The 24312-nt window shown below is 42.2% G+C and overlaps 1 protein-coding gene across 8 annotated transcripts in view; it reads right to left on the reverse strand.

Moving 5' to 3' along the window:
• Positions 1–24312, reverse strand: part of plch2 (phospholipase C eta 2) — a 134308-nt gene that overhangs the window by 12320 nt on the left and 97676 nt on the right. For 6 of the 8 annotated variants that reach the window (XM_011477693.3, XM_011477692.3, XM_011477690.3 and 3 more), the window contains exons 5-21: positions 22573–22743; positions 21212–21305; positions 20580–20783; positions 19917–20037; positions 18511–18682; positions 18094–18201; positions 17955–17960; positions 16646–16801; positions 13813–13911; positions 13602–13699; positions 12766–12854; positions 12508–12690; positions 12318–12425; positions 12108–12232; positions 4445–4529; positions 4161–4307; positions 3824–3903 (exon numbers count right to left, since the gene is read on the reverse strand). In XM_011477693.3, the coding sequence (XP_011475995.1) occupies positions 3824–3903; positions 4161–4307; positions 4445–4529; positions 12108–12232; positions 12318–12425; positions 12508–12690; positions 12766–12854; positions 13602–13699; positions 13813–13911; positions 16646–16801; positions 17955–17960; positions 18094–18201; positions 18511–18682; positions 19917–20037; positions 20580–20783; positions 21212–21305; positions 22573–22743 (2046 nt within the window). The remainder of the gene's footprint in view (positions 1–3823; positions 3904–4160; positions 4308–4444; positions 4530–12107; positions 12233–12317; positions 12426–12507; positions 12691–12765; positions 12855–13601; positions 13700–13812; positions 13912–16645; positions 16802–17954; positions 17961–18093; positions 18202–18510; positions 18683–19916; positions 20038–20579; positions 20784–21211; positions 21306–22572; positions 22744–24312) is intronic. The other 2 variants (XM_023957096.1, XM_011477695.3) reach the window with 2 other exon arrangements.

The following is a 24312-nucleotide window of genomic DNA, read 5'->3' on the forward strand; positions in this document are numbered from 1 at the left end:
CAGCTCCACTACTCCAAAGTACGGTTGCACAAAATATATCCTTCAGTTACTCCCATTTGTGATAGATGTAAAATATCTGAAGGCACATTGGCTCATGCTTCTTGGTCTTGTCCCTCATTGGCTGGCTTCTGGAACAGAATATTTGACTGGTATTCCAAAGCCTATAGTTGCTTTATTACACCCGATGCAGAGCTTGCCATTTTTGGCTGCATATGTACTAGAGCTATCCCAACTGTAATGCAGCAGCCACTAGAACTCGGGTTGATGACTACAAAAAGACACATTTTGCGAGAATAGAAATCTAGGATTTCTCCTTACTTTAAAGTGTGGGTCACTGACATGCTATCTCTCATCCACATGGAAAAAATTCACCATGTCAGGACTGCCTCAGTTATTGTTCACAATAAACTCTGGACACCATTAATAAAACACTTTCAGAATGTCAAAATGATTTAGCTCTGCATTGAGACTGCATTTTTCTTTCTTCTTTTTATGGCCTATTTGGACGGCCTGTAAATATTATTGAATAGAGTGTAACTGGCAATTATTTATTTACTTGTATTTTTTTCATTCTGTTGTGTAATGATCTAAAGAGCACTGATCTGTTTGTTTGTTTTGCTTGTCTGTGATTTTGTTTATTTGAAAAATAAAATAAAATAAAAATTTAAAAAAAGTTTAGCTTTAGCGTTTTCAATAAACTTTTATCCTGTTCGGAGCGCGACCTTCAGGATTTTGGCCACCTGAGCAATCAAGTATGACACCCCAGTACTAAATCTAAACGTCTAAATGGTTCTTTTCCATTAATAAACTTGAGGCCACTGAGTGAAAAAGAAACAAGACTTTGTGTGGATTTTTTTCTTTGTATGAACAAACATGAACAAAAGGATTTGCTTTTGTTCCTGAGGTCTACTGTTAGAACATAAGCTCCAAAACATTAAGAACAAGATCTCACATTTTAAAATAGTTGCTGATAAAATTAAATAGTAAAACTCTACATAGCAACATGTTAAAAAACATAAAACATAAAAAGAGGAATTATTGTAGTGTCTAAAAAGCCCAAACTGTAGGAAAAACTTCCAAACAAATTGTTCACTCACATCAAAAAATTATGCATAAAAACTATAAACCAAAATCAAAATTGGAAAAAGACAATAAAAATGTCAAAACTAAGAATAATGAAGAAAATAATGGTGTTCAATTCCTCACGTGGTGAGAGCTGTCCTGCTTCCTTCCCACCTGCTCTGCCTGTGCTGCTTTTTGGGCCTGACTCAAGCAACCAGCAGTGAGATTCAAAACAAAAAAAAGGGCCAAGTGTCAAAACTTTAGACTAGCTGAACGTGAATTTCAAATGTTGATGATGTTGTTCACCTTTCAGCATCTCCCTTCAGGGCTCGCCACGGTGAATCAGCTTTCACCGACTCACTCAGGTGGTTTTACGCCCGATTTTCTTCCTGACACAACCCTGTATTTTACCCGAGCTGGGGACCGGCACAGGGGGACCCACACTTGGGCCCCCTTGCGGCTACATAGTTAAGCGGTCGACCTAGATAGAAGATTGTGGGTTCGATTCCCGCCTTGAGTGCCCAGATGTTGAAGTGACCTTGGGCACCTCTTGTGGTTCCAGGTTGGTGCCAGTGTTCGGCAGTGAAGCCCCCATCAATGTGTGTGTGAATGGGGGATTGGGACTTTGACTGTTAAGCGCTTTGGGCCTTTGAGGGAGGTAGGAAAGCGCTTTACAAGTATATTCCATTTCCATTTAAGCAGTGTGCGTTAGCGTGAGGATGAAGCTCACACACTGGATGAAGCTCATTGCGCCCCCTGGGAATGAAACTCTGGTTTCCCAGGCATGAGTCTTACACCCAGCCAATGAAGCCATCCAGCCGCTAATATTTACCGTATAAAAACCACTGATGGCTGGTGTCAGAGGAGAGCAACTCTCCATGGACTTCCTTGTTAAGATCAGATTTTAAACCACAAATGTATTTTTAAAAGCTGGTGTCAAAAACGTGAACATTTGTTTTCTCATTTATTAATTCTGACATCTATTGTTTATGACATTCTTAAAGCAGTTTTAATATTGTTGGATTATTAGAGCTGAAATTTTAGTATTATTAGCGGTGACTACTTTTGACTGACATGTGGATGGAGCCAACAAAGCTTCAAACTGTTCTTTGCCCCTCTTAAGTAAATAGAATTTCAATTCAATCCAATGGATCCAATCCAAAGTATAACTAGGCTGCCCTTTTAAAATGAGATGGTTTGATTTGAAAACCTCTTTGCGTGAAGCTTAACTGCATTTACAATACAATTCATCCATGTAAAAAGGAGTGTGTGTGTGTGAGTGTGTGTGTTTGCGTGCGCGCGTGTGTGTGGAGGATATATACAATGGGGTGTGGTTTTGCATTTTTAATGCCAAGAGGTTCCAAGATGGAACATGGAACACCAGCATGCTAATGAGCAGGTAAAGCATGATGCATTACTTCTTATGTTCTTCTTTCTAAGTGGATCAACGGTACTTTCCTAAAACGACATCCTCTATAAGAAAACCCAGAATTAAACTCATTTGTTCCAGTAGCCTGCCAGTTCATTAACTAGCATTAGCAGCTAGCTTCCTCTTTACCTCTTAGACCACAGAATTATTGACCATTCTGATCAAAAACACTTTTTACTGTCATGTTCTGGGGGGTAAGGGGAGGGGCTTCTCCACCAGGTGAACATCACCAAAGTCCTGCTCGAGCTGAAGAGACGGGAAAGTGTCTGCAGCTGTTCCACAAGTTCAAGAACCCAAAGGTTCAATATCTTAGTTTTTCCTAGTTAGGAAAATGTTAGAAATAAAGGATGAAGGAAAACTCTAGAGAACAGACTCAGTTTGGATGGATGTTTTGCCCCCTGACAGGTCGCAGACTCATAATTTTCAGGGAAATCTTTTCTAAAATTGTTTTGCTTTTTAAGAGAAATGACTCAGTTTAAATCCATGCTTTTTCCAAATGTCCTTTGTTATGATATGATATGCTTATGCTGCATTTTTTCTTTCTGTCATCAGTAAACCAGTGAACACAGCTGGCTATCACCACCCAGAACTGATGGGACAGTCAAATTGTGACAATAATGCTAACAGAAACACACATGATGACTCGGCACAGAACCACAAACTAGGTTATGTCAGATTCCCCGGCTCATCTTTCTCCATAAGGTTTTAGCTGACAACACTGGACCAAAGGGGAAACGTGACGATGCAAGCAGGTCAAGCCGTCATAACTCATGTGAGGCATGAGCTGGGCGGACGCTCACAATGCTTAGCGTTGGCTCTCAATGGGGAGAGATTTTTTGCTGAGGTGGGCGGAGTTACTCATGCAGAAAACTGGATCTCACTACACCTGAGATTTGAGCAGCAGCTTCAAGGCTCCTAAAAGTTTCAGCACCTAAATGGAGCGACTGGTGAAACTGGGAGCACTGAAAACAAAAAAGGACACAGACAGACCCAAGAGTCAGCGGGAAAAAAGAAAGAAAGAAGAGAATAATAAAAAAGAAAAATTAGAAAAACAGAAAAAAGCTGAGACGGGACAAACAAGACAGACTCATGTAAGCCACACTGATGCCTCCTGAACAAACATGGCAACAATCAGAGACACAGATCATCAGCTAAAAATGCAACAGCTCCCCCAATGTTACCAGCGAAACCCCCCCTGCAGTGAACCTCTGGGGCCACAGGAGCTCAGTACTTCAGCAGTGACAGGAAACCACAACTTAAGATTTTGTTATTTTTTAAATATCATCAGGTCAGGGTGTTCCATCTTCAGGGTTGCCCCCCTACAGCACGTACCTTACCACTGATGTCATTCACAGCCACATGAACAAAGATGGAGGCCTCCTCCATGCCTTCCAGGTACACGTGGCGGTAACCTGCAGAGTAAAGTTTTGTCAGAGAAACTGCCGACTCAGCACGATATCAGACACCCTAGTGTCCCTTTGGGGGGCTTTGACAACATTTCAAAGGAGGAACAACAACTCCAGAGACCTGCAGCTGAGTCCGAGAAAACATGCTGCGCTTGAGAGACACATTTCAGATTCAGGACACGATTGCAGTTTGAGACGCATTTGAAGTGAAGCTTTCAACAACCAGACAGGAACAGACATGAGAAGGTGGGTTTCAGTCTTACCCGGCATCATGCTGTTGAAGGAAATGGTGCGCTGCCCAATGAAGTCCTGCCCGATGGGGTCATGATCCCACACTAGGAAACGCACCAGAGCCAGCTCGGGCATGTGCACCATGAACACTAGAGTCTCCTCCCACATGGGGTTGAACCCTGGAGACCAGAGATGATGTCAGACACCCTCACAAAGCCCGCTAATCCCTTTCTCAAAAAAGGGTTTGAATAGAATAGAACTCGGTTAATGTCACAAGGAGAAATTCAGCAGAAGACTTTCAGAGTGATCCACTCACCATTATCGTCCACCACTCTGGTCTGCTCTTTGCAGCAGTCTACCGGCAGGCCTATGATCTCCACCTCCACGAAGGGGTCGATAATCTGACAACCACATCCACAGCTTTGTTCAAGAGACACTGCATGCAAAAGAGTCTTAACCTCTTAAGACCCGAGCCAAGGTCTGAGCTATCCCTCTACACACACGGTCACAAGGCCCCAGTAAAGCAGAATTAACTTCTGTGGTAACCGAACCCAAAATATGATGTTCACGCATGTGGACACCAGGTCTGAAGAGATTACGCCTAAGGACTCTGGCTCCCTGTCCCCCATGTTTGAAAGTCTGTGTTAGCCTTAATTCACATGTTACAGGGAGTTCCTCTTGATCTCATCAGCCCACAGTATAATCTTCTAATAGTCTTGGGGATGTTACATGAAAACGCAGTTACCTGTAGCATTCAGAGAAACGCACACGTGACACCCGTATCACACTCAGAAAAACACAGACTGTCAGCGAGTGTGAACTCACACATGTGAAACACAAAAATCCCAGTAATTTAGAGCTTCAAAATCCTAAACATTTTGGCTTTATTTACTCTATAGGTAAACATGAAGAGTTTAAGAGTCAATGTGAACTGCAATATTATAAAAACAAAGGACAAATACAGCAAGACTTTAACGTCCTGTAGCTCTGAGCAAAAACAAAGAACTCTACATACAAGTCTGATTCAGCTGTATGAGGGACTGAATCACCTCTGTACCCCAAGATGGAGGTAAAAAAAATGTGTAATTGTTTGATAGATTAACAATATATTGGTGGGAGTGGGCCTAAGGTTTATTTGGACCTCATTAGCTTCCACACAGTGGTTGCTGGTCTTCCTACAGTCCATAAACACAAAATACAAAAACCTCGAATGAGTTCACAAAATTCACAAACCAATTCATCAGTTTCCCCTTAAAAGCCTCACGTGTGGTGAAGCCTTTTGAAATGAAAACGGTTCAGACAGACACAGCATTGTGCTGAAACCTTCAGAAGTCACAGGCCTTAAAATCATCAGTTGGTATGCAGACTACTACTAATAACATCGATGGACTCTACGCAAGGACCTGTGAGACACATTTCCAGTTGAAACTAAGACCGCAGAGTTACTTCTGCTTGTGTCTAACTGCATACGCAGATTTCCTGAAAACAGATAATCCGCCTGTGTATTCATTGATTTTTGATTGCTTTTTTTTAATTATATGGTTATTTGTTGTCTTTACACAATGACTTCAAGAAAGAAAGTCTGCCTTCCAAAAACAAGAGTACAACATGAAGCTACTGTTGCTGTGTTCCTGAATATGCGGCATCAGCTACAGCGGAGGAACTGAGAATTTGATCCCTTGCTGCTTTTGTAAGTTTGGCCACATAAAAAGAAATCGACAGTCTTTAATCCTAATGGTAGGTTTATTTCAATAGTGAGTGAAAATCACAAAGAAAAATCAAGAAATCCACTTTAAAGAATGTATTTACAAGATCCCAGCTACAGGCGAGGCAGCCGTGGTAGCCGGTGCCCCCCAGACGCCCACACGGGATAGCAGATTGAGGAAATCTGCCACCTCAGCCGCCCAGAACAGCTGCTGTAGCTTCAGATGCTCAAAATAAGCAGCATGAATGTGAAGACACTTAACCTCAGATGAGTGTTATGTTTGCTGTCAGTCATTTGCTTAAATTTCTTGATATACAGTTGTGGCTAAAGGTTTTGAGAATGACCGTCATCATCATCGTCTTGTTAACTTTTTTCACTTCCGGCTCTCGGAGAAGACGCCACGCAGGCATAGAGCAGCTGCAGTTCTCAACTCTATTTACCGCATAAAAGCGTAAATATTGAGAAAAGCAATTTCTAAACATGCCGAGAAGATACCCAGTGTCTGAGGAATATGAGGACTTGAGGAAGACACTTGATTTTGTGCTGGAAGAGATCAAAGCTATAAAGATTGTTCATGGACAAATTCTGGATGCTATCGGAGAGGTGAAGCAGGTCCGGGCTCTGCAGGAGCAGTGCTTCAACAGGATGGATATAATCGAGAAACGAATGGATGACCAAGAGCAGATCTCCAGATCTAACGACGTGATAATCACCGGATTGAAAATCAAACCCCGGTCATACGCGCATGCAGTGACCGCCGGGAACGGTGAGGAATCCGACGAGCAGGAGACGAGCTCTGTGGAAAAACAAGTGGAGGACTTCCTAAAGTCCAATGGAATTTCTCTGGACACCAACAATGTGGAGATCTGCAGACCGCTTCCCAGGAGAAGAGACACCGACAAACCAGCAATCCTCTTAAAGTTTGTCAATCGGAAACACAAAGCAGCTTTATTGAAGCAAGGAAGAAATCTGAGGGGAACCAATGTCTTCATGAATGAAAACCTCACGAAAAGGAATGCCGACATCGCCAGAAGGGATTGTTATTTGAAAAAGCAGGGGAAAATTCAAGGAACCTGGGTAAAAGACTGTAAAATTTATGCCAAACTCTGTGGATCCCCTGAGCAGTCCAAGGTTATTCTTATCAGGAGCCTGCAAGATTTGGAAAAATATTTACCCACTACAGTCTAAACAAGAGATGCGTAAAGATGCTGGTCTTATGAGATGAGGAGACAAACTCTACTATCCATGGCTTCTAAAAAAAACACTTTTTCTACAACAATCACCTGCAACCACAACTCTGAGAGATCTGAATGGTGAGCAAACCGACCTTCAAATATTCAGTGATAATGACAACAACCTTCAAGACATCGACCCTGATCAATTCTTTTCCACTGTTAATATGGACTGCAAATATTACAGCATAGATGACTTTAAAAACTCTGTTAACCCAGAAGAAAAACTGTCAATCATTCACTTTAACAGCAGAAGCATGTATACCAACTTTGAAGACATCAAGGATTATCTACAGAATATGGAGCATCCCTTTGATATCATAACCATATCTGAGACTTGGTTCAGCCGCGACAAGGACGCTGACTTTGAATTGGAAAACTATGAACTTAACTTTGTGAACAGAGTAAACAAAAAAGGTGGAGGAGTCGCAATATATGTGGAAAAAAATATGAAGTTTACGGTAATTGATAAATTGTCTGTCGCAGTGGATGGAGTACTAGAATGTCTTACAATTGAAATATGTAACAATTCAGGGAAAAATGTCATTATAAGCTGTGTTTATAGGTCGCCAGGGTCAAGCTTAGAAGTGTTCAGTGACTGGATGGAAAAGATGTTTACCTCTCTAAAAAACAAAATATTATACATCTGTGGAGACTTCAATATGGATCTGATAAACATAAAGCAACAGACGACTTTATCAGCAGAATGTATGCTATGAGTTTATATCCAACCATAACAAGACCCAGCAGAATCACTACTCAAAGTGCTACTCTCATTGATAATATTTTTACAAATAATATAGAATACACTCATATGAGTGGACTAATGATATGTGACATAACTGATCATTTACCAGTTTTTGCACTATTTGACAACAATGTGAAGACAAAGAAAATTATAAAAGAACCAGTCTACAAAAGGCTAAGAAATGAAAAAACCATGAATGCTCTGAATAATGACTTATCCAGACAAAACTGGAACTCTGTGTACAGAGAGAAAGATGTCGATATTGCTTATAAATGTTTTTTAGAAAAATTTATGTCACTTTACAATAAGAACTGTCCAATTTATAAATTCAAGAACAAATTTGCCAAATGCCCGTGGTTAACCACCGGTCTACAAAACGCTTGTAAAAAGAAAAATAACCTGTATAAAAAATTCTTAAAACAGAGGATAAAAGAAACTGAACAAAGATATAAGTCATATAAAAATAAACTAACTGAAATAACACGTTACAGTAAAAAAGTGTACTTCAACAATCTACTGAATCAAAATAAATACAACGTAAAGCGAGTTTGGGAAATATTAAATAACATCATTAAAAATGGGACAAAAAAGCGAACTTATCCAGATTACTTTACAGATGAGAAGGGTCAAAGCTATGACATCAATGAAGCAGCAAACGGTCTCAATAACTACTTTGTAAACGTGGGTCCAGAGTTGGCAGCGGAAATTCCAAAATGCAAAACTAGCAAAGACAATAATCCACCCATCGAAAGGATCCCACACTCGATCTTTCTCTCTGATGTGAACGAAAATGAACTGATATCAATTGTGAATAATTTCAAGAGTAAAAACTCAAAAGATTGTGAGGACATAGATATGAAGGTGGTGAAAAAGGTCATTCATAGTGTAGCTAAGCCTCTAACATACATTTGTAACTTATCATTACAAACTGGGAGATTCCCAAACCAAATGAAAATAGCCAAAGTGATTCCTGTCTATAAGAGTGGAGACAAACACCAATTTACAAACTATAGACCTGTTTCTCTTCTTCCACAATTCTCAAAAATTTTAGAAAAAATATTCAATGATAAATTAGCTTTATTTATTGAAAAATATAACATTATAAATGAAAACCAATATGGTTTTAGAGAAAATAGATCAACGTCATTGGCTATCATTGATGCTGTGGAGGAAATCACAAATGCTCTGGACAAAAAGAAATATGCAGCTGGAATTTTCATTGACTTAAAAAAAGCATTTGACACTCTCAATCATGACATCCTACTTGACAAACTGGAAGTGTATGGGATAAGAGGACTAGCGCTAACTTGGGTCAAAAGCTATTTAACGGTAGAAGACAATTTGTCAAGATTGATGAATATACATCAGAAACCAAAGAGATAAGTTGTGGTGTCCCACAAGGATCAATTCTGGGCCCGCTGCTATTCAATATTTACATAAATGATATATTCAATGTTTCAAAGCTTATGAAACTCATTATTTGCTGATGACACAAATATATTCTATTCTACAGACAATCAAAGGGAACTTATAAAGGTGATGAACACAGAGTTAAATAATATAAAACTATGGATGGATTACAACAAATTGTCTTTGAACCTAAATAAAACCAAAGTGATGTTTTTTGGAAACTACAATGCAAATAAAGAGCTCTCAATTGAAATAAATAATGACTTTATTGAACGTGTTACAGAAACCAAATTCTTAGGGGTTTTTATCGATGACAAACTAAGTTGGAAGCCTCACATCAGACACATACAAAAAAGTATTTCAATCGTAAATAAATCTAAACATATATTAGGATACAACAGTAGATATTTATTGTACTGCTCTTTAATATTACCATATTTCACCTACTGTATAGAAATTTGGGGGAATAATTACAAGAGCTCACTATATCCTCTCTTTCTACTTCAAAAACGAGCCGTTAGAGTTGTACATAAAGCCGGATATCTTGATCATACAAACAATCTATTTTATCAATCAAGACTTTTAAAACTGCACGACCTTGTTGATTTTTACACTGCGCAACTTTTATACAGAGCCAGCTGGAAATTGTTACCATCCAACATCCAAAAACAGTTCTTAGAAAATGAAGGAGGCTACAGACTGAGGGGATGTAGGAACTTCAAGATCAAATTGATAAGAACCACAAAGAAAAGTTTCTGTGTGTCGGTGTGTGGCACTAAACTTTGGAACAGTTTAAGTAATGAGCTCAAACAATGTTCAAATATTCAAATATTCAAGAAAATGTATAAAGAAACTCTTATTTCAGGATATGAAGATAAGAGGATTCAAGGATCAACAGGTGCTTGAATAATTCCAAATACGTGTGTGAACTTGATTGTGGTGAAATAATCAAAGCTCTTTTAATTACAACCAATGAGTGTTACATTGTAATGTGCAATAATGATTACTGAAATGTTTAAATTACAATCAATAAGCTATTGATTTTATTTACTTGATCTGCAATGTGTAGCAATAATTACTGGTTTGATGTTATCATGTGTTCTAATGATAATCAATTATTATTACATATCGGTATCGTTACTGTTTACTGAAATCATAAATGAATGTTTTCTGAAGATCATCAATCATTTCTAGGCACTGGATTTTGTTACTTGAAGAGAATCTATCTGATCAGAACCGGATTTAAAACACTGTAAAACTATCAAATGAATGAACTCAGTAGGGGTGGGATTATATAAGCTTGCTTCTTCCCACTCCTTTTCAAGCAATAAATCAAACTCTACTTATAATTCAGTTAATGATCACTGTATTTAATTAAGCAAATGTGACTTAAGTGACGTTTTTGTTTTGTTTTCTGTCTTTTTAATCTATGCATTTCATCATTTCTGTAATGAGTTTGATAAATATGTGTAATTTTTTTTTTTTATTGCTTTGACTACAATGCTTGAAATAAATCAATAAATCAAATCAAATCAAATCAAACTCGGGTGAGAATGTTGACGAGCACAAAGCTGGAGATCATTCTGTCAGACTGATGGGGTTAGAATGGCAGACTTGACATGATCTTCCATTGGTAACCATGGTAACCTGCAAAAAAACGCGTGCAGCCATCATTGTATTGCATAAAAATGGCTTCATATGCGAGGATATTATGGCAACTAAGATTGCAACAACAATTTAAAGGATCATCAAGAACTTCCAGGGAAGAGGTTCGATTCTTGTTTAGAAGGCTTCAGGGCGTCTAGGAAAGTCCAGCAAGCGCCAGGATGGTCTCCTAAAGAGGATTCAGCTGTGGGGTCAGAGTGCCACCAGTGCAGAGCTGCTCAGGAACGGCAGCAGGCAGGTGTGAGCGCATCTGCACACACAGTTAGGCCAAGACTTTAGGAGGATGGCCTGGTGTGAAGAAGGACAGCAAAGAAGCCACTTCTCTCCAAAAACATCAGGGACAGATTGATCTCCTGCAAAGAGTATGGTGAATGGACTGCTGAGGACTGGGGCAAAGTCATATTCTCCCATGAAGCCTCTTTCTGATTGTTTGGGAATCTGGAAAAAGGCTTGTCCGGAGAAGAAAAGGTGAGCGCTACCATCAGTCCTGTGTGACGCCAACAGTAAAGCATCCTGAGACCATTCATGTGTGGGGTTGTTTCCCATCCAGGGGAGGGGGCTCACTCACAATTTTGCTCCAAAACACAGCCATGAATAAAGAATAGTACCAAGACACCCTCCAACAATAACTTCTTCCAACAACAGCTTGGTGACAAACATGCATTTTCCAGAACCATGGAGCACCGGGCAACAAGGCAAAAGTGACAACTAAGTGGCTCTGGGACCAAAACGTTGAAATTTTGGGTCCATGGCCTGGAAACTCCTCAGATCTTAATCCATTTGAGAACTTATGGTCAATCCTCAAGAGGCGGGTGGACAAACAAAAACCCACTAATTCGGACAAACTCCAAGAAGTGATTCTGAAAGAATGGGTTACTATCAGTCAGGAAGTTGATAGAGAGCATGTCCACTGGAACTGCAGAGGTTCTGAAAAAGAAGGGCCAACACTGCAAATACTGATGTCATTGTTGATAAAAGCCTTTGAAGCGTATGAAGTGCTTGTAATTCTATTTCAGTTATATTACAGAGAAAACAGCAAACTCTGTGAAAACTACGATTTGAGTCATTCTCCAAACTTTTGGCCATGACTGTAGCCCAATGAAGTTTGTGTTTTGCATCTTTACGCTGCTTCACTTTCAGACAGAAGAGTCCTGTCATCAACATATCTGATATCAGAAGTCAGAATGTGTATTTGGGATGCATTGATGTGTTGGAGCACCTCTCCTCTGTCTCCCAGCATGGAGTCTTTGGGTTTGGGCAGCTGCTGTCCGCTGATGATCTTCAGCACCAGCTGCTTCTTCATGCGTCCCGGCACGGGGTCCTCCAGGTTTGGGTTAAAGGCACCTGACGTGGCCAGAAGCATAACTAAGGTCTCTGCCTCCTGACACACAAACACACAAGCTGTGACGTGTTTCTGAGGAGCACAGACCTTCACACATGCAGGTGGGCTTCAGGATGTATCCGCAGTTGCCGTTGCTATAGAACTTTGCTCTGTTGAGCTGCAGGACGCGGCCCTCAGACTGGTAATTGAGTGCAACTGCAAGGAATCGGTTAACCTGTCAGGAAGCTGTGAGGAAGCTAGGTGGGAGAGCAGGTTTATAAGGAGGGGGGGCTCATACCCAGCTGGCAGCCTGCATTCCAGAAAGGCTGCGGGTTGAAGTTGGAGGAGTCCACGCGGTACGAGGAAGGGTAGATGCGGGACAGCTGTCGTTGGTTGAAGAGGATGAAGGATGTGGCTTTCTGCTGCATCACCTGGTGAGCTTTGGTCTCACTTAGCGATGAAACCTGCCAGCTGCAGCCCGCTGGAACAAAAAACAAAGGTCTCCCTCCAGCTGCCACTCCTGACACAAACCTGCGGGCCTGGGACTGCAGCTCACCCTGAGCTTCGATGTCGTAGAGGCCCACTGAGCATGTGTACTTGACCAGGTCGGACAGAGCTCTGGAGAGCTTCATGGTCTTCTTCTTCCTGTGGGTCAGTGAAGGCTCTGATTACATCACACAGCACGGGGGGGCTAAAATAACCTCAACTTTAGGGGCCATTTTCTTATAGCACCCACCCACCATTTTTAACTGAGGTCTACTAGAAAACGTTAAAAAAAATCTCTACACCCACACCCATTGATTTTTCTAGTCACGCCCACACTGTCGGGGGGGGGGGGGGGGGGGCTACCTTGTTTTCCAGAAAAAGCCACACCCACTGTTTTTTCTAGAAAACCTCACCTACCCTATGAATACTTAGCAAAAACCACACATATCTACTGTCCTCGGAAACATTGTGACAAAAGATAAAATAGAAATACTGCCCACTCAACCATTTCTTACAAATCCAAACCCACCCAGCTACTCTGCACTAAATCAGTAACACTTTTTTCCTGCACCTCAAAGTGGAACAACTTCTGCTTTGAAGAAGACCGCATGGAGTGGAGCGCCATCCGCCATCTTGTCTGAAGTTGGGTTCATCGTAAACTTTACGTCAGACATAAATCCACGCATGAGAATCTGTGACTCCGCCTCCAATAATACACCCTCATGCCCAATACTTGCTCCTTCAAAATATAAATAAAAACTAGTTTGGACATGGGGCCTGAATGGGTTCAACTGTTCACCACCCGCAGTGGACTGAACTCTAGTCGTCCACTGAGGATGAAGAGGGCAGCTTCCTGAGTCCTGGTTGTGTGTTTTTTATCATGACTGAAGACTGATGAAGACATACTTGCTGTGGGATGGAGGGGCGCGTGAGGCGCTGCTGCTCTCCTGGTCTGTGTCTGTGTCTTCAAAGCTGGACGTCTTCTTCAGCTTGGAGGCCTTTTTCTACTCAAACCAAAAAACATCAGGCCAGATGTAACCGAGAAACTGTTGACAACTCTTCAGAGGATGTGTCCGTCTGGGGCCTTCAGCCTGAAGTGAAGTACATGAAAGTCTACCTTGCGCTTGGAGAAGCTCCCGATGAAAGAGCGTCCAGAGCGTTTGCTGCTGCTGGGATGAGCTTCATCTGTCGTGTCGGTGCTGTCGTCACTTTTACCCTGATGGCAAAAAAAACATCATTCAATCTTTGCAGCAACAAAATGTGTCGCAATAAAAGCAGAACACAGGAATCAAACATCAGCCGCTTCCTGTTATTAAGCCGTCCACAGGCCCCGCCCTGCATGTTTCTCCCGCAGCTCTGAGGACATAAAACCTCAGAAGGACTGAAAACGCTACTGCTTAGCTAAAACAAACAGAAATTCTGTTAACAGCCACACTAGTTCAAGAAAATTGTGAGAACTCACTTTGTTGGAGTGGAGCCGCCTGAACACAAACCAAACTTTTACATGCTGACAATAGGAATGCAACGTCCAACAAAACTCAAGGTTCAGATGCAATGTTTGGATCAGTAAAAAGAAAAAGGAAAAAGGGCAAAATAAAAAGTGTCTGTTTTAAAAACATTTACATGCAACAAAACATAAAATACCTCAAAACATACAATGGTGCAATAAAATATTTAGTCAGCCACCAATCGTGCAAGATCTCCACTTAAAAACATGAGACAGGCCTGTAATTTCCATCATAGGTAAACCTCAACTATGAGAAACAAAATGAGAAAAATATCCAGAAAATCATATAGTCTGATTTTTAAAGAATAGATTTGTAAATGCTGGTGAAAAAATGTTTTTTTTCCAATGGGCAATGTGGGTAGTCGCCCAGGGCACGAGCCCCCAAGAAATAAAAAGGAAAAAGAAATGCCCCTGTAGAGCAGAATCCCTTGTATTCACAAATGTTAATGAAATTTGCGCTAGGGCGCCCTTACTATCGTTTTGACCTGCTGCTGTAGAAGGGAAAAGGAGGTAGGGAGGTACGGTACGGGGGGGGGCTTAGACTGAAGGATTATGATTCTAGACCCGCAACAAACTAACAGCTGCTTCCTAAAAAAATGGTTATATAAAGTGTATGTACTTTTTTGGTTTTATTGATTTTTATTTTGGAGTGAAGAAAAAAATAGAAAGGAGTCTACATCAAAGGAACAAAAGATCAAAGGAAACATCAGCATCCAGTTTAGAAAGACGAAAAACACTCCAAGGATAAAGGAATGCAGGCGGTGCCCAAAATGAAACTTGCTAGTAGCTAAATACGACCACATTTACTGTTAGAGGAGTCAAATTTGGGGCAACATTTGCCACATGCCTGATGGGGGTTTGCACTTCATTAGAGTCTTATTAATGATCTCATTGGTGGATTTCATCTAAGCTTCTCTGCCGTTCTTATATACAGTCAATGCTTCAGATGCAATGAACACAATCATTTGTGTTTTTGTTCAGTTTAATGTGACACTGATGCACAAACACAGAAGAATATGTCCTTTAGTTTCCATTGATGTTCATTTATGAAGTCAACGGAAATGACCGGAATTTATTCATTCATAATTCCTGTCAAGGTTGTATTCAGCTAAAAAAAAAAGTGGCAATTTTTACCAGATTCAGCCAGTCGTCAAAAAGAAAACAAACTGATATGTTTTAATTGTGAACTAACTCATATACTATATCTTATTTGTGAATTCAACTTAAGAGTATTTTATTTATATGATTAATAAGGTAAAATAGATATTTTGGTCTTGTGTTTATATGTATGCAGGCTTTGAGTTATAGAGGGCGGGGCTGGAAAGGCGGGTGTTTGGGGGGGGGGCGTCCAGTGTCCCAGGACCGCCTCTGCCTGGAGCCTCATATGGAGTGATATTTCTGCAACCACGTTGCACACAAAACTTTCTAAGTTGCAGGTGAAAATATTATATATTTGCTTTTCAATAATTTATTGGTCTGCTTTGACATATTTTTTTTGCTTTCAAATTTTTGTTTTGCTTTCGAAAACATTTTTTGCGTTTGCAAAACATGTTTTTGCGTGCGTTGTGTCAAATCTCGCTTTTGTCCTATCTTTGATTTTGCTGACTACTTTGAGCGCGACTTAGCGTGCTTTGCTGCTCCTTCTGGGTTTCACTCTGAGAGAAACGGGCCAGAACCCCGTACGAACAGAACCGACACAAAGTCCAAAGTCAATGTCTGCCTCTGAGTACCGTCAATATGAGACAGAGACACCTGATTGGTTAGAATCTGGCCCAATCAGGAGCTGTTTGATGGCAGCTTTGTCACGTCAAACCGAAACTTAACTCAGCAAAGATAGGAAAAAAGTGAGATGATACACAACGCATGCGAATTTCTTTTTGGCGATGCCAGTGGCAGTCACATCACGCTAAGTCGCGTTCAAAGTGGTCAGCAAAATCAAAGAGAAGACAAAAGCAAGATTTGACACAACGCACGCAAAAACATGTGTTTTGCAAACGCAAAAAACGTTTTCGAAAGCAAAAAAAAAATTTGAAAGCAAAAAAAAATATATAAAAATCAGAATAATAAATTATTGAAAAGCAAATATTTAATATTTTCACCTGCAACTTAGAAAGTTTTGTTTGCAACGTGGTGGCAGAAATATCACTCTATATGCTTCAGTCAGAACAAAAACCCACAGAGTCCAAGTTCTTCACTGCAGGCCTGAGCTCAAAGGAAAAATGTTAGTTTGTTTTCAGCTCTGTAGTATCTCGACTTATCATTAATGTCAACAGTGACCAGTTTTATTCTGTTTTTGATAGTTTTCTTCTTCTAACTGCAGTTTTTTCCTGTCTGTCTGTAGTAAAGTGCTTTGAAAATAGTCAAGTTTGATTGTTAAAATGAAAGTGAGCAGCAAACATGAAGGTTAGTCAGACAGACATTTAAGCAGAAGAAAAAGGGTTACTTTGCAGCCTCTGTTTTCCCCAGGCTTCCCAGCAGGGGGCAGCGCTCCGATGGTGAAGCTGTCCGGGTCTTCGCAGTCTCTGATCTTGGACTCCTTCATCAGGCTGTCCAGTTTCTTCTTGGCCATGTTCTCCACCTGCTTCCTGTTGGCTGTGGTCTGTAGACGGAGCAGCAGGTACACAAATAAACTGTCTGGCAGCAGAGCTTCCCGTTTCTTTTTGATGCTCTGGAGTGACTGACACAGAACCTACACCTGAGCTGATCTGACACTGCAGCACCAAAGCTCGTCTAAAACACATGATAAATGTGAGCAAAAAGAACAGAGGTGTTCTGAGGCAGATGGCCAGTTTGATGAGGAATTCTGCCAAAAGTATGAAATTGTTGCATTCTCTCCTTTGTTCTAACATGAATGTAGTCATTTCTTAGGTTCACTGCTGCTGGTTTTAAGTCCTAAAGATGTATTGGAAGTGAGTTTGAGGGTTCATTCATGCTTTCTGCTCTGATTCCCAGCTCCACTGTCTCACTGCATTCTTTAGGGCATTTAAGTCCATTGTGCTGCAGCAGGAAGCAGAAGCCCAACAGAAATCAAGTCTCAGAAAGAGAAATGTTCGTCAGACAGAAACTGGAGGGGGGTTCAGGGATGATGGTCACATGTGGGAGAACCTGACACATGGAAAACATCTGAGCTCTGAATATTTGACAGACCATCCCAACTGAGACCAAATCTCCTTCTTGTGCTCTCCAAACCAGCAGAGAAGATGTGGAGATGATGAACAGCTGAGGATGAGCATCTCCAGAGCGGCTGCAGCTCTGGTCTTCCTGCAAGTACTCAGCTCAGCCACACGATGGCAGCCTGGATCCACAGAGCTGCAGTGTTCCTCCTCCAGTTCCATCTGACTTCAATCACGGAGCAGTTAGAGACCCTTTTGCTGACGCTGAAGCTCTCCTGGTTAGACAATTCTTCTAAAATATAGAATGCCTGGATGGAATCCAGCATGTCATGTTTGTCTTTTTTAGTCGGTAGATCTTTTGTTTTCTTTGAACACAAGTATCACCTCAGAACTGAGTCTCTGATCAGTTTCACCTTCAGGAGGACACATGTTTTTGCTCATATCAGCTGCTCCCTAAAGATGTTACTGAAGGGTTCGGAGAAATGAATGATGCTCTCTAGATGCATTCTGTTTGATTTCATGTGAGAAAGCACTTCCTGACTCTCTGAGTGTTTCTCTGAGGCCAAAAGCTGTAACCTCTTCCAGGCAGGATGGATAGAGATGACACATGACAAGGTGTGATCTCTGAAGATACCCTACCTTCCACTGTAAGAGAAGCCAGCGAGACGTGGTGAGAAGAAAGGACAAGGAGAACAGAGGAGAGCAGGAAGTGAGAAAAGCACACAGACAGGAAGAGGCTCCATGTCAACTGAAGGTGCAGAGATGAGGATGCACATACATCTCCATTCATCAGCTTGCAGTCATCCTCCATCTCGTCGGCGCTGTCTTCGTCGGACACATCTCCCTCTTCAGCGTTCTCATCAATGTTAGGAGGCAGTTTCTTCCCCTTCAAAGTAAAACACTGGCATTTATTTGAGACTTTTGTCAGGAAAAACAAAGCTGCACGCGGATCCTTCCATGATTTAGGACATTAACACAAGTGAACACAAAGGGCTTAAAACGTTAGAAATAAAAGAACTAGTAAAGGAACTATTAGCTGTCATGTCTGACACTCAGCAGGAGGCCTTTTTCCTGAGCCTCTGCTTATATTTAGTTGATCACTATTACCATCTCAGATTCTTTCATGTAATTTTATGGTTGAAAATGCAACAAAGGTCACACAACACTGTAATGCTCTATAATCTTTCTGCTTTACCTTCACCAGGATCTTCCCCCTCAGCGACTCGGGGGACGGCAATTGCCCGGACTCATCCACCTTGATGCTGGAAACGTCCAGTTTGTCCCCGAGGATCTCAGTCAGGTACTGCGCCATCTTCTTCTGCTGAGGAACGCTGCAGTGGTTCTCAATGGACAGAATGACCGGGTAACTACAAAACAACAGGAAACCACGGCTTTAGATCTGCTGCCAGGAGGAGCAGAACCAGAAATGTGCTGCCATGGTGGGTGGACAGCATGACAAAGACGCGTGGTCTGAGACTTCAACCCGCACATTACTGCATGTTCCAACCCTGGCTTTGAACGTCAGGAAAATGTCCCATCTGTCTGCTCAGGTTCTTAGGATTGAACTCCGATCCTGTCAGTGAGAGAGCTGAAGCTCCAGAGCTGCTGCCGTCTGCACTGAGAACAAACGTGGATCCTCCAGAGCCGCTGGAGGATGTGTGGACCTTCAGCTGTCTCAATGAGGATGTGGATGAGAGGATGCAAATACAGAGTCCCTTTAGGTCAGTAAAAGTCTCATGTGTGCTTAAAGCCAGCATGAACCGTGGTTTTAAGGTCAAGGCTGAGCTGCATTATTCCTCCTCCCAGCATAATGTTCACAGACATTACAGTCTTCTGACTGCAAAACCTTTTCATCCAAGCAGACTGCTGTGCTTTATTTAGCACAGTGGAAAATCAGATTCCTATTTGAAGCCTACTTCTTCATATCTGGGGGGTGGGGGTCTTCACAATCACCTTTTCAGTAGCAGGAGAGAGGGTGAATACCACCACAAAAAGGAGTGTTTCTTCATTGCAGCTAAAAATAGGTGTTTCTGTTTCTGCACGTGTGTCGCAGGATTATCACCTACTGGTGCACATTCATAAAGGGGGGGGGGGGGGGGGGGGCTGTTCTAATCTCTCAGTATTCCCATGTCTGCACCCCGAGGCGACTGGGCTGCGCTAAAGCGCAGTCAGCTCACACACAGACGCAGACCATGCGCGTCCACTCTGAGGTTAAAGAAGTGGAATCCCAAATCATCTGCAACTGTGGGGCCACCTGCAAATAGAAACTCATGATACCAAAACCACCAAGGAGGTCGCCGATGAGGAACACTAGACCCCCCGCCCCCCAACACGAAAACTGAAGGGGGGGGCTCCAGAGCATGAAATGTTGATGATCTGAAAACATAGTAGCAGTGAGTCAGAATAAAGCTGACTGTGATGAAGATCAACATTCAGAGGTTTCAATGACTACAAGTTTTTAAAATGAAGAAGAACAAGTTTGGATCAGGAGACAGAGCTCACTCACCTCAGCCCACACACCAGCTGCCTTCTGACAGCTGCTTCTTTTAAAACCAAAACATGCCAAGCAAAGGATGTGTGTGTTTGTGTGTGTGAACATACTCGTTCTTGATGAAGGCGTATTTGTTGATGGTCTCAACGACGTCTCTGAAGAGGATCTTGGAGGTGAGCGTGTAGCCGTGATGGACGATGGGTTCCCCGTCCTGACCGTCCCAGCAGTCGACTGCACCAGAGAGACAGAGACAGAGTCAGGGGTCAGGGGTCAGTACCTTTCCTCTGCTGAGCTTCATCCTTTCACTGGAATAACTTCAGCACAGAACTGAATGGTGTAAACTATAGAGTTGGCTGCAGGTGAAAAAAATGAGGACAGACGTCGCAGAGCCTCAACTGTTGAACACGCCTAAAAGCACGTCTGAGACGAGCTGGCATCAGGGGTTTGGAGAACGCCGCCTAGACATGCTTGGCAATTACAGCAATCCTCTAACCGTGCTCCAAACCAACTCCCATAGCAGCCTCGGCACCATTCACCTAACTGTGTCGGAGCCCAGATTTGGACAGATTGACATCTTTGTAGACTCTTAACCCAGAGAGTACCAGACAGGTTGCTCAGCTCCACTGAACCACTGGGGGGTAAATCTGTTGCCCCATGACACAAACATATAGCACCCCAGCATGAATGTATCCAGTATTCCAGTAAAATGTTTCTTTGTTCCTGTGCTGAATGGGCTGTGGCCTGGCTGAGTTTTCCCGTTGGCTTACGCTTACCTTCCACGCAGCGGCAACCAGCCTGCAGCACCCAGGCGTACATGTCCACCCGCGACTGCGACATCAACTGGTCGCCCATCAGGTAGGTGTTGTGTGAGGAGGCAATGAAGTAGTTACACAGAGGCTGCGTCATGTCCTGACTCACACTGTAGTGTTCAGGGTTAAAGATGTCCCCTGCTGGACTGCGCATGTAATTAGTAAAACCTGAAACAGAGGAGAAGTCTCCTGAAACGCTCAGACGTCTAGGGCTTACTGTTACATTGCAACAGCGCCACCTGTCAATCACCCAGAGAAAGCACCGGTAAGTTCACATTATTGTTTTAAGACTCGACTGTATAAAAAAACAAAGAGGCGCTCTGCTATTTTTTAACACTACTGCAAAACACATGAGGCCTGGGGGTGTGAGAGCTAGCACACCAGTCCTCACCACAGATGTTGCAGCTTTTCAGGAGTTTCAGAAGTCAAACACAGAAGATGAACTGACCAGTCTGCTCATACACACCAGTTTGGTTTAAAGGAGCCAACCGTGTCAAACGGCAGCAAAAACCGTCTTTAAAAACTACCAACTTTAAAAAAAAAAAAGGTTTTCATCTGGAGAAAATGGATCTGTAGAACCGCTGAGGTGGACATACCATCGATTCCCAAAACTCCCTGCTTCTGGTTCTCTGAGCACGGCTCAAATTTGTTGATGATCTCCAGGCAGTGGTCTTTTGTCACCTTGGTCATCTGGAAATGTAGGAAAAATTCATCAGTAACTCCTCTCTGACAGCGGTCAGGTTCATCTAATGGCATTCGTGTTCCAGTCCTGATTGCTGAGTCCAACCATATGAAAGTGGGTCAATCTGACCCTATCTCGGGAAATCGATGAAAAAGGGGGAGGCCCTTCTTCTATCAATCAATCCCTATTCTAACCATATGAGAGCAGAGCTTTCTGCTCCTCCACCACCCAAAAACAGACTCCATCATCCCTCCATCATCCAAGCTGAGCCAGAGGACTCTGGGGAGCAGGCTCCAAAAACTCCTAAGGTCATTCTTCTGCACTTCTGCTGAAGGTCCACAGCTCGTCCATCCCTACTGTGTTCACAAACCATCTGTCTCATCTTTACACGTCAGTAAACAGAGAACTTGGCCACAGGAGCTCCTACATCGGGATCTACTCAGATCCATGGATCCTTTTTTCTTTTTCATATTTTCTGTTTGAGTTCTGAAGATAAAAACAAAAGAGTGGATTACTTAGGAGGAGAAAAAACTCACTTTGGACGGCAGGGTGAGAAGAAAAGCTCAGCTGCTTAAGCTAAGCCCACTTTCTGACTGCTAACCAGCCAAAGCCTAGCTTTTCTCACACCTTTAGGTCTATAGAACCCGGACTGGATCTGACAGAACCCATCCCTCCTGTGACTCCAGAACATTTCACACTGCAGACGGCCAACTCCATTCATGCTGGACTGTGGCAAGGTGCACTCCAGTGTGGAATCAAAAGAGGGCGTAAATGAACCAAATCACCATGCCTAAAACAGAGATGAGGACAGACAGATGTGGAGTTCTGGGGTTCAGGAGGCAGGGGGTTCAGACTCACACGATTCCACCTGATTCACGGCTCAATTCAGAACTCGTTTCAACATTTTCTCTTTAAAACCCATTTACTTGTTCTGAAAAAGACTTTCAACAAATTCATTCCTTTTAACTAAAAGAAAACCGCTTTAATCAAACCAAAAGGTACAAGGAACAGAACAGAAGGAAATGCTTAATGGTCATTCAATGAGCATGATGAAAGTAAAGGTGGTCATGTTGAGGAGCATTTATAAGAATAAAATTAAATATTAAAAGCAAAGTAAAAGCAGTATGTGCATATATCTAAATGTCATTCAAATATTCTTCAAATAATCTGTAGACTTCACAAATCCCAGATTCTACACAGAACCAGACCCAGCTCCTAACATGCTGAAGTCAGGAAAGGTGTCTTTGCGCCGTGTGCTGATCTGTGAGAAGTTACCTTTTGCTCATGCTCCAGGAAGCGGGTGAGGTCATCCGTGTCCATGTGGTCTTTGTGGTTGCTGTAGGTGAGCATGAGCAGGTACAGGTCTCTGCGAGTGGACATCATCTTGTAGAAGGAGCAGAACTCCTCAAAGTCGAGTGTTCCCTGATTGTCGTCAGTGTCTGCCTCCTGCAGGACCAGAACCAGAACCTGAACCACCTTCAGTCTTTATCCAAAACATGTGCTGCTTCTCTGAACGCAAGACCACAAAATAGCTAAATCCTTATTGTCATTGTCACACGTACAATGAAATTAAAAGTGCCTTTTGGTCAGTGTAACATTCATACATTTAAAAATAATTATACAATAATAAATAATACATAAAACTACATAAAAGTGCTTCAATATGTATTCAAATGGTTAAAAACCAGAGAAATAATAATAATACAAGAATTCATATAGAGAGATCCAGGTTTAACATGTTTATGGCCGTTGGAAAAAAACTGTTCTGAAATCTTTTTGTCCTTACTCTGATCGAGGTGTCCAAATTTTCAGGGTTAAGAAAGACTTTTCAACCCTGAAAAGTTCTTAAGTATGTTTTTGGTTCAATCCTTAAATATAAAAACAAACAGATTTTCATTATGTTAAAGTCGATAAGGAAATCTGCAGTTGAACACAAACCCAGACATTTTTTTCTCCAACTGGTGCCACGGCAGGTTGCCAGTTCCAAGCTTCTTTGTTTTTGTTTGGGTTTTTTTTCTTCTCATGTTGTTAACCTGTTTTTGACAGACGTGAGCAGTGGCCTGCTACTCTTTTTTGGACGGTTTCCCACCACCTAAGGGTCTGAACCAGTCTGCAGGTGCATTGTTGACACGATCACCTGTCGTCGGTTCAAATGTGGCCGGAGAGGCTGAGGACACTGAGCTCCTCCAGCGCCTGCAGGAATCTTAAAGTAGAGTTTTTGATGATGGCGTTGTTGCATTGCCCTCTTCTACGGAGTGACCTGCTGGGTGAGCGGATGAGGAAGAGGATCAACAAACTGGTGCGGAGATCCGGCTCAGTTCTGGGATGTCCTCTAGAGCAAGGGGTCCCCAACCCTCAGGCTGTGGACCAGTACCGGTCTGTGGGTCATTTGGTACCGGGCCACACAGAAAGAATAAATAACTTACATTACTTCCATTATATTTGTTTCGGAATCTGAAAGATGTTTTATTTTGAAAAAATTGCCCGATTCTCTGTTCCATCCGTCTATGTCACTCTTGACGCAGGCCAAGGTGCTTTTCTTGGTCACGTAGGATACTAAAATAAAACCCAGGAGCTAGCAAAATGAGGAAAAACAAACGTCTTTGCCGAGGAGAAAAAGCCCAGCAAGGAGACAGAAGAGGAGCCTTTCACTTCCAAAAGCTACATTTAATAGACAGTCCTTCTTTTTTGCTCCATGAGTGTGTGAAGGGGAGAGGATGATGACACCTGTGCAATGTACAATGTCATGCATGTCACAATAAAAGCTCAGGGATCGTATTGTCATGTCTCTGTTCCTTCTTCATCGTAGTATTGCTACAATAATCATTCGCCTGCATTTGAAAGACCGGTCTTTGAAAGTTTTGTGTGGCGGTCCGTGGCGTTAAAAAGGTTGGGGACCGCCGCTCCAGAGTCTGTGACTGTGATATAGGGCTGGGCGTGAATCAATTTAATCGATTAAAAACACCAATTAAAATCAAATTTGGTCATATCGCCCAGCTCTACTGTTATGGGCGT

Source organism: Oryzias latipes, chromosome 7 (assembly GCF_002234675.1).
Source record: "Oryzias latipes chromosome 7, ASM223467v1".
Classification (NCBI taxonomy): domain Eukaryota; kingdom Metazoa; phylum Chordata; class Actinopteri; order Beloniformes; family Adrianichthyidae; genus Oryzias; species Oryzias latipes.